The 17,124-nt window shown below is 39.1% G+C and overlaps 1 protein-coding gene across 1 annotated transcript; it reads right to left on the bottom strand.

Annotated features, from left to right (window-relative positions):
• Positions 1-2,957: 2,957 nt before the first annotated feature.
• On the bottom strand, positions 2,958-3,574 carry LOC131675231 (uncharacterized). Its single transcript, XM_058954139.1, has 2 exons — positions 3,412-3,574; positions 2,958-3,361 (listed from the first exon to the last, which is right to left on the bottom strand). Exons 1-2 carry the CDS (start codon positions 3,572-3,574, stop codon positions 2,958-2,960), a joined length of 567 nt encoding a protein of 188 aa, XP_058810122.1.
• Between the last annotated feature and the right edge of the window lie 13,550 nt (positions 3,575-17,124).

Genomic DNA, 17,124 nt, shown 5'->3' with positions numbered 1-17,124 from the left:
CAAAGGAAAAGAGAGAAGTAAAAAAAAGAGATAAGTTCAATAATTTTGTATTCCACCGAAAAGAGTGGGTGATTGAATTTTAGAATTAGAAAAATATAAATGACTGGTTGTATATTCCTAATAATATATACAATAAGATAATCAATTTATTTTCTAGATTCATGATCCTGAAATACAAAAACAGCTTCTACAAGCTAAACTAGCAAACTTTGTTCATACAAAAACTTTATCGTTAGATTATAAAGAAAATAGATATTGTGGAAATATAGAAGAGGTTTCAGTTCAAGTGGGACATGAAAAGCAATCAAATGTAAGTCTATTACAGAAAAAAATTGTAAAATTAGAAGAAGAATGTTTAGCTTTAAAAATGAACCAGACAAGATTACAAAATAATATAGTTATTTGGCGCTCTCTTAGTGGATAGGAGCGAACAAAACACACGAAAGGATGGGCAGTATAAACATTTATTAGAAAGTACAAAAGAGTTAAGGTACAACTGGGCGCGACAGAGAGAACTCTGAGAGACTTGCCAGTGCCTCGGCCAAGTTGCGCGCGAGCGGGGCTGGAAACACGGCGGATGCGTAGATGCGCGGCTCGAGCGCCTGCTTCCGGCGCCGTGGTAGGTGCTGCCGACTGGTGGTTGAAGGGAGGGACGGTTTAGTCCCCACAGGTAGTCCCCCTTTAGAGACTGACGTAGGGCACGGAGGGAACAATACCCTTTTGCGCAGGATGTTTGGCACGGCTCTAGGAGGCAGACGATCGGGCCATGGCGTAGCTGCACCGTACATAAGGGCAGCCTTCAAGGTGCGGTGGAGCCGCTCGACTACCGGGCCGTTGCTCTGCGGGTGATATGGAGTCGTACGGATCTTCTTCGTGCCGATGAGCTGTGCCAAGGCGTCGAAGAGGGCAGACTCAAACTGCTTCCCCTGATCGGAAGTGATGGTCAGCGGACATCCGAAAAGCGCAACCCATTCTTTTACGAATGCGGCTGCGACTGTTTCGGCGGTGGTGTCCGCGAGCGGTACTGCGACTGGCCTTCTGGTAAAACGGTCGATGATCGTCAGGCAGTAGCGCAGTTCTCCGACATGCGGCAGAGTGATGAGGTCAACATGAACGTGCTCAAATCGGTTGTCCGGGACATCGAACGATCTGAGCGCTGCACGGTTGTGTCGACCAACTTTGGCGAGCTGACAAGCGATGCAAGCGCGAGCCCAGCGAGTGACGGCCTTCCGAGCGTGGGGCCAGATGAATTTGGGCGTCAGAAGTTGTGCGGTCGCCCTGGGGCTCGGGTGAGCCGGCGAGTGCAGGACGTTGAAGGCCTTCCGGCGCAAGGCGCGCGGAAGGTAGGGCCTAACCGTGCCTTGATGGACGTTACAGGCGATAGTGAAACCGTTGCTGTCCAGCTGCTGCAGACCGAGGAGGCCTTTGTCGTGGAGATGCCGGAGTTAGTCGTCCGTCTCCTGTGTTGCTGCGATGTCACGCGCCAAGAGTCCAGAGGGCATGCCGATGGTGCATGCTCAGGAGAAAGTGTCAGCGACAACGTTGTCCGAGCCCTTGACGTGCTAGAAGACCGTATTGTGCTGGAGCAAGAAGTCCAAGTGCCTCTGCTGGCGAGGGGTAGCCTTGGACGCAGGCTGATTCTCAGCGAAGATAAGAGGCTTGTGGTCTGTGTGCAGGTTGAAGGTGCGACCCTCCAAGTATCGCTGAAAAAATTTGATGGTTGCATACGCTGCGAGTAGCTCCCTGTCATAGGTGCTGTAACGCCTCTCCGTGTCCGTTAGTTTCTTGGAGAAGAAACCCACTGGGCGTTGTTCCCCATCGATGGTCTGCTCCAGGGCGGCGCCGATGGCCGTGTCTGAGGCATCCGTGTAGAGGACGAGCTGCGAATCCGGGGCCAGGAACGAGTTGGTCGTCGCCTTGCGGAGGGCTTCCTTGCATCCGAGGAAAGCGTTGTCGTGCTTTGCGGTTCACGGAGGCAGCTTGGCCTTCTTTCGCTTGAGCGCGCCGCGCAGAAGGTCGTTCAGCGGCACCTGAACGTGTGCGGCCTTGGGTGTGTAGCGGCGATAGTAGTCTACAATACCCAAAAAGCTGCGAAGCTCTTGGTAGTTCGTTGGCCTTGGGATCCTGTCGATGCCTTCTACCTTGCGAGGTGGTGGTCTGTAGCCGCGCTGCGAGACCAAGTAGCCCAGGAAGTCGACCTCGGATTGGCCGATCTGGCATTTCTTGAGGTTGACGGTGAGGCCAGCGTCACGCAGCGTCTCAAACACGATGTGCAGGTGTTGCAGGTGCTCCTCGTGGTTCATTGAGCGAATGATAGCGTCATCGAGATACCACCGGACAAACGGCATGTCCCGGAAGAGCGAGTTGAGGAAACGCTGCAGAGTTTGCAGCGCGTTCCGGAGGCCCAGAGGCATTATCAGGAACTCAATGAGGCCGAACGGGGTCATGACAGCTGTCTTGGCGATGTCCTCCTCCATCATCGGGATCTGGTAAAATGCTTTCTCTAGATCAATAACTAAGATCACGACGCCACCGTGGTAGTCGTGAAGAAAGTCCTCGACGATCGGCAGCAGGTAGCGGTCTGGCTCGGTGACAGCGTTGAGGCCTCTATAGTCGCCGGTGACGCGGTAGACGCCGGGGCTCTTCTGGACGAGGTTGAGCGAGTTGGCCCACTGGCTCAAAGACGTCCGGACGATGCCTCTGTCTGCCAGCTCCTTGATGGCACTTTTGGCGCCCTTGAGCCGTTCTCCGTGCAGCAGGCGTGGTCGATCGAAAACCGGCGGCCCCTTGGTGACGATGCGATGCTTAACAGTCGCACTCTTGATGTTGGCGCGACGAGAGTTCGGCTTCATGAGGTGAGCGAACTCGACCAGCAGCTCGTCGTACTGGCGCCGAGTGCCCAGGTCACCTCCAGGATCGTGGAGAATGGCCACCGAGTGCGCCACTGATGCGAACTGCTATCCCTGTGCGTGGAGACCAGTCATCGAGTCGACGAGGCGCATATTCTGCAGGTCAGGAAGGAGGTCGGCGTGGTCTAGAAAGTCGGCACCGATGATGGCGCTGGTGATGTCGCCAATGACGAAGGGCCACGCGTACTCCCTGCGCAGCCCCAGGTTAAACGCAAGCACGATGCGGCCATAGGTGGCGATGGGCGACATGTTCGCCGCGGTGAGGCTGAGCTCCTGCTTGACCAAGGGCTCGGTTGAGCGTACCGCCGAGCGAGGCAGCAGCGAGACGACTGAGCCAGAGTCGACGAGGAAGGTCAGGCCTGAATTCCTATCCTTCGTGTGCAGGCGATTTTCACTGGTTGAAGTGCTGCCGTGAAACGCCTGGATGGACGGCAGCGACGCTAGTTTTTTTCCTGCATTGCGACGAAGGTGCAGAGCTGGCGGCAGCGCTCCGCAGAAGCACCGAAGCGGTAGTGGTAATAGCAGTAGCCGTTGGGTGCTGGCGAACCCGAGCGATTGTTTGAGCTGCGGCTATGGCTACGGCCCCTGCCGTTCTGCCGGGGCTCGGTCCGCGATGTGGTGATCGCCTCGAGGACCAGCTTGGTTGCTGCCAGCATCTGCGCCATCCCAGCGCGCAGATCGGCGATCTCCCTGCTGAGAAATGGGCTGGTGGAGCTGGTTCGTCCCGGCGACTAGCCGCGCGAGCCCTGGCCGAGGGCCGAAACCGAAGCACTGGGCAGCTTGTAGAGCTCGTCCGCTGCTTCGGCCAGTTCCTCGAGCGAGTTATTCCGTATGACGCGCACCACCTGCTGTGACATGGCAGGCAGCGCGTCGAGCCAACGGACCTTCAGTCCGGCGTCGTCGATGCTGGTTCCTGCGAGACACCTCATCTCGTGGAGTATGCTCGACGGCTTACGGCCCTCCGATTGAATGCCGCTGTAGAGTGTGCGTAACCGCTGCTCGGGGGTTTGCCCCGTCCAGGGCAGTCACGACGAGGTTGTAGCGCATCTCATCAGAGTTGACGCCATGGCAGGCCATCATGGATTCAGCGTGTGCAAACCAACCCTCGAGCGAGTCCTTCCACACAGGAAGCAACTTGCACGAGCGAACAGGTCCAATCCCTTGGGCCGCGAACTGCTGCTGTAGTCGGGCGTGCTCCTGCTGGTGCGTCGCCAAGGTCGCGGCAAGCTTGGCAGCGGGTACTGCCGGCGGGATACGATCGGCCGGGTCGGAGTAGCCATTGGCGGCGGCGTTGTCCCCGCCTGTCATTGCGCCAACAGCTTCTTTGCCTGGCGCACGTTTCCGGACAATGGATGTCGCCGGGGCTGGTTCGAGCGGCAACGGGTAGCCAAACCTTTGGGTCCACGCGCGCATCTGCGGTCGCGAACCGCCCTGAGCCTGGGCGTCGTCCGAATGTCTTTGCGGTGGCGGTACCAAAGGCTGGCGCGAAGTGCCTACCCTTTGTCTCTGCACTGGCGCCGGGTTGGGCAGCGCGTTAGTTGCGAAATTCTGTAATGAGACCACTCTGACGGAATCCGCGAGTTTTTGTAGCGGCACTGACGGCACTGTACTTGTCACAGAGGGATTCCGAGGCGGCAACGACGAAGTAGCAGGTGTCCGTATGCGGCTCGGAATGTCCGACAATGACGGCGGCGTGCGTTTCGCGCCGGCCACGATGCCGAAAGAACATCCGTCCCAGATCACGTCGGGGTCACCACTTTGGCCCTCTCTTAGTGGATAGGAGCGAACAAAACACACGAAAGGATGGGCAGTATAAACATTTATCAGAAAGTACAAAAGGGTTAAGGTATAACTGTGCGCGACAGAGAGAGCTCTGAGAGACTTGCCAGTGCCTCGGCCAAGTTGTGCGCGAGCGGGGCCGGAAATACGGCGGATGCGCAGATGCGCGGCTCGAGCGCCTGCTTTCGGCGCCGCGGTAGATGCTGCCGACTGGTGGTTTAAGGGAGGGACGATTGAGTCCCCACAGATATATTGAATGAACGTTTGGAAACATAAAATCAGAAATGAAAGGTTGCAAATCCAGAATTTACACTACGATTTAAAACTAAAAGAACTGACTAAACAAAACGGAGTTCCTGAAACATCAAAAGCAACATCAAATGTTAGGATCTTGTTATAATAATGTTATGATTACAATATTATATTTCATTTATGAGTGATTTATCAAGTTTAATTTCAAATTGGATCAATTGAACTGATACAACTTATTTATTTGTTACCATGTTTAGTAATGCTGTATGTAAAACAAATAAGTGTGAAATTAAACTTAATATTTTCTTTTGTTAGTTTTCAACACTATTTCAAATTTATATGCTATTAATCTTTTTATGAATAATAATCCGTAACTCAGAAAAGTACGGAACAATATTGTAGAAAACTAATTTGATTTTATTATAATTTTATAATTCACATGGTAAACTGATTCACTCAATTAATTATAATTAACGTAAACTAATAAGGAATACAGTACTTGCACAATTAATAGAAAAAATTAGTTATTTTAATCTGGAACATTCACAAGCACAGTTTCTACAGGCATGTAACACTCTTCAAATATAAATTAAAAATCAGTCAAAACCCTTATATTCTTATTTTTTATCTTTTATATATTACTACCAGTAAAAAATATTTCATAAAAATATAATATAAAAGTATATGTTTGAAGAGTGTTACATGCCTATAGAAACTATGCTTGTTAATGTTCAAGGTTATAAAAAGAAATTTTTTCTATTAATTCTATAAGTATTGCATATTTTATTAGAATACATTAATTATAATAAATTTGTTGATACAGTTTAAGAACCTCTATATATATATATATATATATATATATATATATATATATATATATATAGTTCCTAATAAAATTTATAATGTTCGCCAAGGGTGTTTAGATCAGTGGTGGGTAAATGAAATGATTTTCATTTTTTCGACATGTATATCTCCCAAACTTGTAATAAATGTCGAAAACATGTTAGATTGTGAAAAACGTCGATAACTCCAGAATTCTATCGCGCATGCGCATCAATGCTGGACTAACCTTTTCAAAATAATGTTGTGAGTGTTATGACAGTTGACACATGATGATGTGACGCCGACGGAGATTACGTCAAAAACCTCATAATTTATTTCAAAAACTTCGTGAGATAATTTACAAGTAAATAACTTGTCAAAAACTAAGTTTTTTACCTATGGTAATTTACCTACCTACCACTGGTTCAGACGATCGCTCGGTTGTAATTTTTTTAGAGATAAGGTATATCAAAACATGTGAAAAGGATGATAGAAGGTGGATGGCCTTGGGGATGTGGTTCGGCGCGGACAAGAAGAGCCGACACAATAAGAATTTTGATAATAAATTAATCGGTTTATTCAATCTACTACACACGTGACGTAAGCATAAAAAACTCTGCAGTTACGAGGGAAAAAGCCCTCGTCAAGCGGATATTTAAACTAAAAATTGCCGGAGAGAGACAGAATTATTGTTCAATTACTTGCCCTTATAATCGTGGGCCGTAAGATTGTGTATACCCGTCACACACTGACAACTACAGGCTGAAAACACACACACACATGCGTAGTAACTAGAGATAGGCACAACACAGTAAGCACACGCGTCACGAACTATGGCGAACTTTACAAATCTAAAATACCACGGACAATTACAGCATCACAAGCAAGACGACACTCCTTGGACGTTCGGCGCGCGACTCACTCACCTCGCACCCTGCGTTCGGACGTGCATTCTGCAATCCTCCACCCCTCCATTTATTCCTAAGGGAGAGGGAGGGGATCGCGCGACACGTCCGAACCCGATCGGGCCCAGCAGCCCACCAGATGTTGGACACGCGGGACTGGGGAAAACCCACACTTAAAATAAGCTCTAACACGTGCGACTGTTCGCTGCAGGCACGCTGCGGCTGGTCATAAACAACATGCTTCTTGGTTATTTAAGAATTTGAAAAAAAAATTTATTTGTACGTATGGGGAAATACACGGAACCTTTATCTTTTTTTACGTGCGCCTTTTTAAGCCAGAAAAAAATTTGCTAAGTTTTAGTTTAAAAGACCTGTTAATATTTTTTAATACATAAATGTGTATAGAAAATTTTTTTAAGGACCAAACTGCTGTAATTTGTAATGGATCGACTCCTGATAAGTCATCATATTCAGATTCTATAACTGGTGTTTTACCTTTATCTGAAATCTCGCCAAATATTGATAATGCCAAGGATCTAGGAGGTCTGAATGGTACACCGAAAACCAATATTGATTGGATGGTATCCCAGCATGTGTTCGAGGATGTTGAACTGCAGAAAACCCCAGCCTCACAGACAAAAAGTTTGAAACGTATGTTATTCATTAGAGTTATTCAGAAGAATAGTAGTTACAGGAAACTAGTCATTATTTAATTTTTTCTAATTTCTTTATTTTTACTCTAAGTGTATTTACAATCTGTCTCACATATTGAGACAATATATCAATAAGCTAATGTTGTTACTATTAGATATTTATAACATAAATAGCAGAATACTCCACAAAAGTATTCTGTGTTTGTTTTACAATATTATTGCACTAAATAATTTATTCTATTTGCGCGTTCATGAATTTATGTTTTTTAAGTCTAGTTATGGCTATTGATGCCTTCAGAAAATTGTTGACTAGTTTATTCGGATGGTTTTGTAGTCTTGTATTATATTTTTCATAGAAGTTTTCGATTTCTTTTTTGACTGAAGGCAGCTGTAAATAGTTTCTGATAATTTCATTTGGTACAAACCATGGAGCCTATATTATATTACGCAGGACTTTCGATTCAAATCTTGCTATGGTTTCGATATTTGAGTTTAAAGCAGTACCCCACAGTTGAATGCCATAAGTCCAGACTGGTTTAAGTACAGCTTTATATAACAACAACTTGTTTTCAATTGTTAGTTCCGATTTTCCTCCGATGAGCCAGTACATTTTTCTCCATTTTAGACCCAACTGTTTACGCTTAGTAAATATATGTTCTTTCCATGTAAGTCTTCGGTCTAGATGAATACCTAGATATTTTACTTGATTGCTTTGCGGTATACATTCATCGTTAGTTGAACAGGAGGACAGATATCTTTCCGTAGCGTGAATGTCATATGAATTGATTTGCTTTCATTTACTTTTATTCTCCACGGGTTAAACCAATTCTGAAGGTGATTATCTATGTCATTTTGTAGTGTTTTCGATGCTGTTGTTGCCTCTGAGTGTACAGTTAAGATTGCTGTATCATCTGCATATGTTGCTGTCAATATATTTGTAGATTTTGGTAGATCTAAGGTGTACAAAAGATATAGTGTTGGGCCTAGAACACTGCCCTGTGGTACTCCTGCTTTTATTAACTGGCGTTTTGATTTATTCTTATTTATCTTTACTTGAAATATTCTGTTTTGTAAGTATGACTGTAGTATTTCGTAGTAGCAAACAGGAAAAAAAGTGTGAGCTTATGTAGTAGTCCTTCATGCTAAACCCTGTCAAAAGCCTGGGCGACATCCAGGAATATACCAGCGCAGTATTGTTTATCTTCGATGGAATTCCTCGTAAAAAATACTATACGGTTCACCTGCTCGATCGTGGAGTGGTTACACCTAAAACCGAATTGATAATCGGGGATAAGTTTACTGTTGAATATTATTGGGTTGATTCTAGCTAGTATTAATTTTTCAAAAATTGTTGAAAGTACAGATAAAAGGTTAATTGGTCTATATAACGTTACTATTTCTGGTTCTTTTCCGGATTTAGATATTAAGATAATCTCTGATACTCTTTCCACTGGGAAGGAAATTAGTAGAAACGTAAGCATGCATTAAAAACAATCGTTAAGTATCTTATTGCAATTTTAGGTAACACTTTGATCATTTTTCCTGTGATATTGTCAAATCCGGGAATATATATGTTCTGTCTTTCATACTGTCTTGAACATCGGTCTCTTCTAGAAAGATTTCTTCTTCCTGTTCGGAAATCTTTTGATATGTTATAGTTCATCAAAAAATAAGACATACGTATTTTTTTTTATCGGCGGAAAAACACTTTGAGGGGGTGAAAACAACCCTCAAAGTTCACCCCCAAAAATAGATTTTCCAATGTATCTCAACATCTAATTGATATTTTACGACCAAACAAATTTCATATCACTTCTCATGTGAAAAGCAAACTAGCACATGCAATTCCGACCACAAGGGATGCAACCCTTATTTTTTTTATTTAAAATACTATCTATTTCATGGCTATTTTTATGAAAAAAATTAAAATAACCCGAAAAAAATTGGAAAAAATATTACCCTACATAAAATACAAAAATAAAGTTAATCTAGTCAAGCTTTTTTTCAAACTACCCCCTTAAAGTTGAAAAACCACCCCTAAAAAATTGTTTTCAATACATTACAGGTGGTGTTGATAATTTAGTGTAAAATACGTTAAGCATCATTTATACTGTACAAACACAACTATCTCGTGCAGTTTCGACCACAAGGGTTGCAACCCCTAATTTCTGTCATCGAAATTTTTACCTTCTTTGTACCTATTTTTGAAAAAAAGTTCATAATGAGCTTAAAAAAATTGGAAAAAATATTACCGTGGATAGAAAAAGAATAAAAAAATTACTTTTCATTTTTAAAACCACCCCTAATGTTGAAAAACCACCCCCAAAAAATTGTTTCCAATACATTACAGGTCCTGTTGATAATTTACTGTAAAATACGTTGCTCATCACTTATAATGTACAAACACATTTATCTCGTGCAGTTTCGACCACGAGGGTTGCAACCCCTAATTTATGTCATCGAAATTTTTACCTTCTCCATTCCTATTTTTGAAAAAAAGTTCATAATGAGCTTAAAAAAATTGGAAAAAATATTACCGTGGATAGAATAAGAATAAAAAATTTACCTGTTCAAACTTATTTTCAAAACCACCCTCAATGTTGAAAAACCATCCTAAAAAAAGTTTCTGACATATCGTTGCAATCTCTTCTAAATCAAATAAGCTATGATTCCATAGCTATTTTGTTGCTCTCTTTTAAATTTTTTACGTTCTATCGTTTATGAATTCTATCAAAAAATAAATAACTTTTATTATATAAAAAAACAAGTCAAGAATAATATAATATTATAAGTATACCTAGAAGATAAGTATAGTTTCTCGGATGCGCAAAAATTTTGGTATATGAATGATAGTATTATCAGAATTTTATTTACGTCCTACTATCAGCGTCTCTGACGATTGTCTGTTATTTTCATGATTGATAAATATGAGTAAGTAATTCTTCATCAGTAGCCAACACAACTTTCTTGTTGTTGGACGTATTGTATCGACTATTGAACTAACAGCATAATAAATAGTAATAAGAATATAAGATTATAAGTACAAATAATAATAAGATACTATTTCGTTAATTCGTATTTCGTAGTACCTGCTACGTAAGTATAACTATAAAATTATTTTTTATATGCAAATAATTTTACGGCTTTTTAATATTTGTTATTAAAAAAATTGAAATTACACTGATTATGAGGATTTATTAATTAATGATGTTTATAATTATTGTTTACTTATTGATTTGTTTATTATTATTGTTTATTAATTAATATGTTTACTTTTTAATTTATTAATTAATTTTTTTCATGAATGTTTTCTATAAGTTTGTTTATCATTATTGTTTACTTATCAATTTGTTTATTTATTTGTTTTTATCCTAATTTGTTTATTTGTTATTCAGTTTATTTCTTATTCCCCAGCAATATCAGGAGAGACCTATACAGAGGAAAAATAAGGAAAAAAAGGAGACGGATGGATGGACGGACGCACAGAGAATTTCGCGCCTTCTGTTTAATATAATAGAAGATATATAAGATATATATATATATTTTTTTTTATTTCAGATTAAAAAATGAAAATTAACGCTCTGAACGTTTTAAATTTATTATTAGCTTACTTTCAAACTCTACAAATACCTGAAAGTGAGACAAATTATAAAGAGATTCAATTGTCGGAAAGAATTAAAAGCATTTTAATAGATTCCGTGAATGATTTCAATGAAGTAGATATGATCGTTGAAGATACATTAGATTTTGAAGAAGATTACAAAGATCATGCTGCAAAAATAGTAGAAGATGAAGTTCAACACCATTTTCCTGACGATTTCGAAGCACCCACCGACCATTGTACCAAAGACAATGAAGATGTCAGTTTTGAATATAAGCAAAGAGCCGTAGAATACTGGAGAAGTGGCAAAAAAAAAATTTAAGTGTTGAAAGTGTACGTCAAAAATTTAAGAAAGTTTCATCTGTGAGTCAGTTGAAACGTTGGGCTCATACAGTCAACAAAGGTGGTACTTATAGAGAAAAAATTGCAAGAATTTGTCAGTACACTTTTGATAATTTTAAAGCAGCAGTAGACGCTGGTTACATCATTCATGATCGTGACATACGTCGATGGGCATTGCAAGCTCAAAAGATTATAGGATCAGAAGATGTAAGATTCAAAGCTTCGGATAACTGGCTTTGTAAATTCAAGAAAGCTCATAGAATAGTATCCCGGAAAATAAATAAGTTTATAACCAAGAAAACACTAGAAAGTAATTCAGAACTAACGATTAAAGCAAACACTTTTATTGCTGATGTTAAAGCAGGCATAAGAATAATTGGAATTCATAATGTGTTTAATTCTGATCAGAGCGGATTCCAACTGGAAATGCACTCCGGAAGAACGCTAGCGGTTGAAGAAGAAAAGCAGGTACAGTGTTTAGTACAGTCAGTTTCTTCAACAACCCACAGTTATACTATACAGCCACTCATATCAGCCGCAGGAGAATTACTGTCACCACTCTTTTTAGTTTTGAAGGAATCTAGCGGTGAGTTTGGACCCATTGTTGAAACTACTTTATTTAGACCCGAAAATGTTTACGTAGAAGCATCTAAATCTGGAAAGTTGACTACAGGTATACATAATCCCATCTAGTTACAATTAATGTCATTATAAATGATTTTACAAATAAGATTTTTGATTTTAGATCTCTTTAAAATATGGCTGCAAAAAGTATATTTCCCTAATGTAAGTTCCAATACGATGCTGTTGCTTGACTCCTGGAGCGGTCATTGTGACAGTGCCATAGAAACTGTAACTCCACGTGATAAAATTATAAATTTTAAAAAAATACCGACTGGCACAACGGGAAAAATTCAGCCACTTGATGTTTTTGGATTTCGCATATGGAAGAACTTTGTCCGCCAATTTTCAGATACCGTAATTTTGATGAATTATGATTTGGATTTACATAAAAGAAACAACATCATTAAACTTCAGTCGTTAGTCCACAATCAATTATCTTCACCAAGATATACTAATCTTTTTAAATATTCCTGGTTCAAGAGTGGTTACCTCACTAAAAAACCAGAAAATTTTGACAATCCTGTTGCTTACAGTTTTGGAGATTCCTGCAATACACATTGTGACATAGAAGGATGCAAAAATGTGGCTATTATATGTTGCGGTTTGTGCAAAAAATCATTATGTTTCGAGCACTTCTATCAAGAATATCATTATTGTAAGAAGTATGAACAATAAATCCGTCCTAATTTTTTTGATTGTTTTTAATTGGTAACTGAATGAATTATAGTAACGCATATAAAAATCAATAAAATATATATTACTTGGCAGTTTACAATTTTAGTCACAAGAAAGGAGAAAAACTCAACCAACAAAAACAATGGCAATGCTATCAACCCTCCTAATCACCGAATGGCGATGGTAATAAACCTCCCCCTAATAACCCTCCTAATATCCCCCAATGGCATTGCTTACAACCCCCCATTAACCTCCTAATAACTCCCCCCCCCCAATAAGACTCTCCCCCTAATAACCCCCTAATAACCCCAGTAGTTAGCAGGGTTGATAACGTTGCCATTATGTTATTCGGTGGGTTGCAAGCATTGCCATAAGGTTGCAAGGGGGCTCAGCTATGTCTTCGGGCTATTAGTGGGGGGCTAACGGCATTTTCATTGGAGGTTTTTAGGGGGTTATTAGGGGGGGTTGTAAGCATTCTGATAGTGCGGGTTAGTGCGGGAAATTGCCATTGGGATATAAGGGGAGTTTTAGAAATTGCTACTGGGTGATGGATCATTTTTCTGGACAGATTCAGAATCGGCGCAACAAAATACTTTGGAAAAACGTTGTCTCAGTTCTGTGTCTTGTTGGGTGATATAATGTTGAATTGGTACATATTTTTCGTATTCTATCCACGATAATAATTTTTCCAATTTTTTAAGCTCATTATGAACTTTTTTTCAAAAATAGGAATGGAGAAGGTAAAAATTTCGATGACATAAATTAGGGGTTGCAACCCTCGTGGTCGAAACTGCACGAGATAAATGTGTTTGTGCATTATAAGTGATGAGCAACGTATTTTACAGTAAATTATCAACAGGACCTGTAATGTATTGGAAACAATTTTTTGGGGGTGTTTTTCGAAATTAGGGGTGGTTTTAAAAATGAGAAGTAAATTTTTTTTTCTTATTCTATCCATGGTAATATTTTTTCTAATTTTTAAAGCTCATTATGAACTTTTCTTAAAAAATAGGTACAAAGAAGGTAAAAATTTCGATGACAGAAATTAGGGGTTGCAACCCTTGTGGTCGAAACTGCACGAGATAGTTGTGTTTGTACAGTATAAATGATGCTTAACGTATTTTACACTAAATTATCAACACCACCTGTAATGTATTGAATACAATTTTTTAGGGGTGGTTTTTCAACTTTAAGGGGGTAGTTTGAAAAAAAGCTTGACTAGATTAACTTTATTTTTGTATTTTATGTAGGGTAATATTTTTTCCAATTTTTTTCGGGTTATTTTAATTTTTTTCATAAAAATAGCCATGAAATAGATAGTATTTTAAATAAAAAAAATAAGGGTTGCATCCCTTGTGGTCGGAATTGCATGTGCTAGTTTGCTTTTCACATGAGAAGTGATATGAAATTTGTTTGGTCGGAAAATATCAATTAGATGCTGAGATACATTGGAAAATCTATTTTTGGGGGTGAACTTTGAGGGTTGTTTTCACCCCCTCAAAGTGTTTTTCCGCCGATAAAAAAAAATAAGTATGTCTTATTTTTTGATGAACTATAACATATCAAAAGATTATTGAAATCGGTGAGGTCGGGTTGGGGGGGTTTCCTTGTAAGATGATTTGCGAAGGTCTCAGCTTTTTCTTCGTCCGATCTTGCCCATTTACCGTCTGGCTTTCAGATAGGCGATATGAACGTAGTTGGTCTTTTAAATCATTTTATAGCTTTCCATAGTGAGTAATCTGTTGATCCTGTTGGACTTAGTGTTTTAAGATAGTCTGTGTCTGTGTGATTGTTTGTTCTTGTAACATTTTCTTTAGATGTTTGGCTGCTTTATTTAGTTTAGGTTTGTCTTGACTTGATCTGGTTATCTGATATCTTTTTCTAGTGATGTTTTCTTTAATCTTTTCGGCTATTCTAGTAGACGTCATTTGTTGTGTATTGTTTCTGTTTAGTATCGTCAAGCAATCGTTAATAGTTTCAGTTAGAAGAACGTTGAGTGAATTAACACTGCTTTCTATATTAGCTGTTGTTTTGAGAGGAACATCGCACATAATGCGTTTCTCTATGGTAAGAGTTTTTTTTCCAGTCGACTTTGTGATTGTTTACATTGTTGAATACTTGGTGGTTTAGGGTAATCAATACCGGCGAATTATCCGATGATAAATCTGAGCATGATGACACTTCATAATAATTCTTGTTTGAGCCTTTTACTATAGCAAAATCAATCAAGTCCAGAAGCTTGTTTGTATCTGTAGGCCAGTATGTTGGTTCTCCAGCCGATATTGGAGTGTAGTTATTTTTTTGGAGTATTTCATAGAGTACTCTACCTCTGTAAGTTTGAGTTGCTGATCTTGATCTCCACCACGGATGTTTTGCATTATAATCTGCTCCTGCCATGAAGCGATTTCCTAGTGTTTTAAAAAAGTCAGTTCAATTTTCTTTTGTGATTGGGAAACTAGTAATAAAAATGGTTATTTTCAACATCAACCGAGAAAATAAAATTGAAAATTTGATTATTTTGGCGAAATCGGTTATAGCAAGGAGCGGTGGCATTTTCATTAGGTTTTTTTAACCAGTTATTTGAGCAATTAGATCGAATAACTGGTCAAAAAAATATTCATCAATCTACTGAAATAACTACTGAAATAACTATATATATATATATATATATATATATATATATATATATATATATATATATATATAATATTTGAATAATATAATTCACTATGCTTAATGCTACTTAAATATATTTTTATTATTTTTGAAGGAAAATTAGATTTTGTCGATAAATACAGTCCATCACTGTTAAACAATAAAAAACCAGAAAAATCATTTGAATGTGAAGCTAGCGATTCTGGAATCGTGCACTCAACACCGTCTTTTTTAAAAAATGATAACGTTACTTTGTCCCTGAAAGAGGTTTCAACGTTAACAAATAATTTCTTGAGGAATAAATCTAAATCAAGCTGTCACAAAGTACAAAAACCTAAAGTATTTGAATCTATAGACGATAATCAGGAAAATTTAGATTTTAAAAATTTTGGACACAAAGAAAGTACCATGAACAATACTAGTATTACGGTGAGTAGACTTTTTTATTTCTACAAGGGGCCCAATTAATATTTTTAGTCTATAACTCAGATGTTGTCTGTCTCACATATTCTCTGCGCGGTTATGGTTAACACTGTATATTTTAACTGGAAAAGTTACGGGAGTTCTATTGGTAATATACTAGTCAAAACATTGAATTTTTTCTTTGTTTCTATCGTAATGGTGGATTTTATGCGTTGTTTTTTCCAATTTTGAGGTTAAATGCAGGATTTTGTGAGACTATATAACTTGTTCTTAAATATTCATCTACCTGAAATGGTGAGTTGCCATAAATATGCAGTTTAATATAATTTATTATTTCAACAAATACTTTAAAAAGTTGACTATTCCTAATTAGTAAAATTTACATGTCGAAACGACAATCGGTCTTTTCGAGAAATGTGTTAAGTTTGCGATTTTCTATAAAGATTAAAAATATCAAAGGCGTCTTTTGTAATGTATCTTTATGTTATTAAATACTAAATATTATTAATGTACATTTTTTTTATTTAGACATCAATCATATGGTTGAATAAAAACTGTAATATACCATACGAGGACTGGAAAAAGAATCTTAAACTGAAAGATGCCAGTAAATTCACGAAATCTATGTTAAGAGCGATGCATAGTGATGAGTATGGCTGTCATGATAAAGAGTTGAGCAAACGATGTGTAAGTGCTGACAAAAATGCACTAACGACCAACCGAGTGCATCGGAGAATTCCTCTTACTGAACTTGAACATAAGACAATCGCTAGTATGTATATTTACCTATCACATTATTCAACTAATGGATATTATTTCATGCGCGTTGATCTCATTTATTTGTTTCATTATTTTTTTGCATTTGTAGGTTCATTTAAAAAAATTCATTCTATTTCTAATAAATATGCTATAATTTACTTTATTGGTTCACAAAATAGCTTTACAATGAGTAATGAAAATAATCTATCTGTTTATATTGTCATTCATATCTAGAGATCAACTGCATGCAATATATTGAAGTTGAATCGTCGAATTACGTGCGCCTATATTCTCCTGGACATTTTATTTTAAAAAATGATTAAAATACGCATTTGTTATTGATAATTATTGATTCAATGAATTTACAATGATTCCGACATTCCAACTATAAACACACACAATGTTTAGTCCACCTACTGTTACATAACAACAGTACACTTGACTATCTCTTAACCAATTTAATTTTCGGCGCCTTTATCTAACATCAATCACAATGCTAGAAAAAAAGCTACACCTCATTTTTTGGAGATAGAAATTCTTTTAGTTTACTGCTCAATGTCACGTTACTTGCTCTGTATTCTTCCCCGGATTTATTAATTATTTTATTTTATACAAATTTAATTTTTTTTGTTGCAGAATGCTTGACCTACTATTGTCAAAAAACTTTAAAATTGGATAAAGATGCTACGAAAAAAGTGCTCTCTAAAAAAATAGTTATATTACGG

This window comes from Phymastichus coffea, unplaced genomic scaffold (assembly GCF_024137745.1).
Source record: "Phymastichus coffea isolate CEN01 unplaced genomic scaffold, Cenicafe_Pcof_1.1 PCOF00017, whole genome shotgun sequence".
NCBI classification, from domain to species: Eukaryota; Metazoa; Arthropoda; class Insecta; order Hymenoptera; family Eulophidae; genus Phymastichus; species Phymastichus coffea.
The sequence above is the reverse complement of the archived record's forward strand: the minus strand, read 5'-3'. Positions and strand labels throughout refer to the sequence as shown.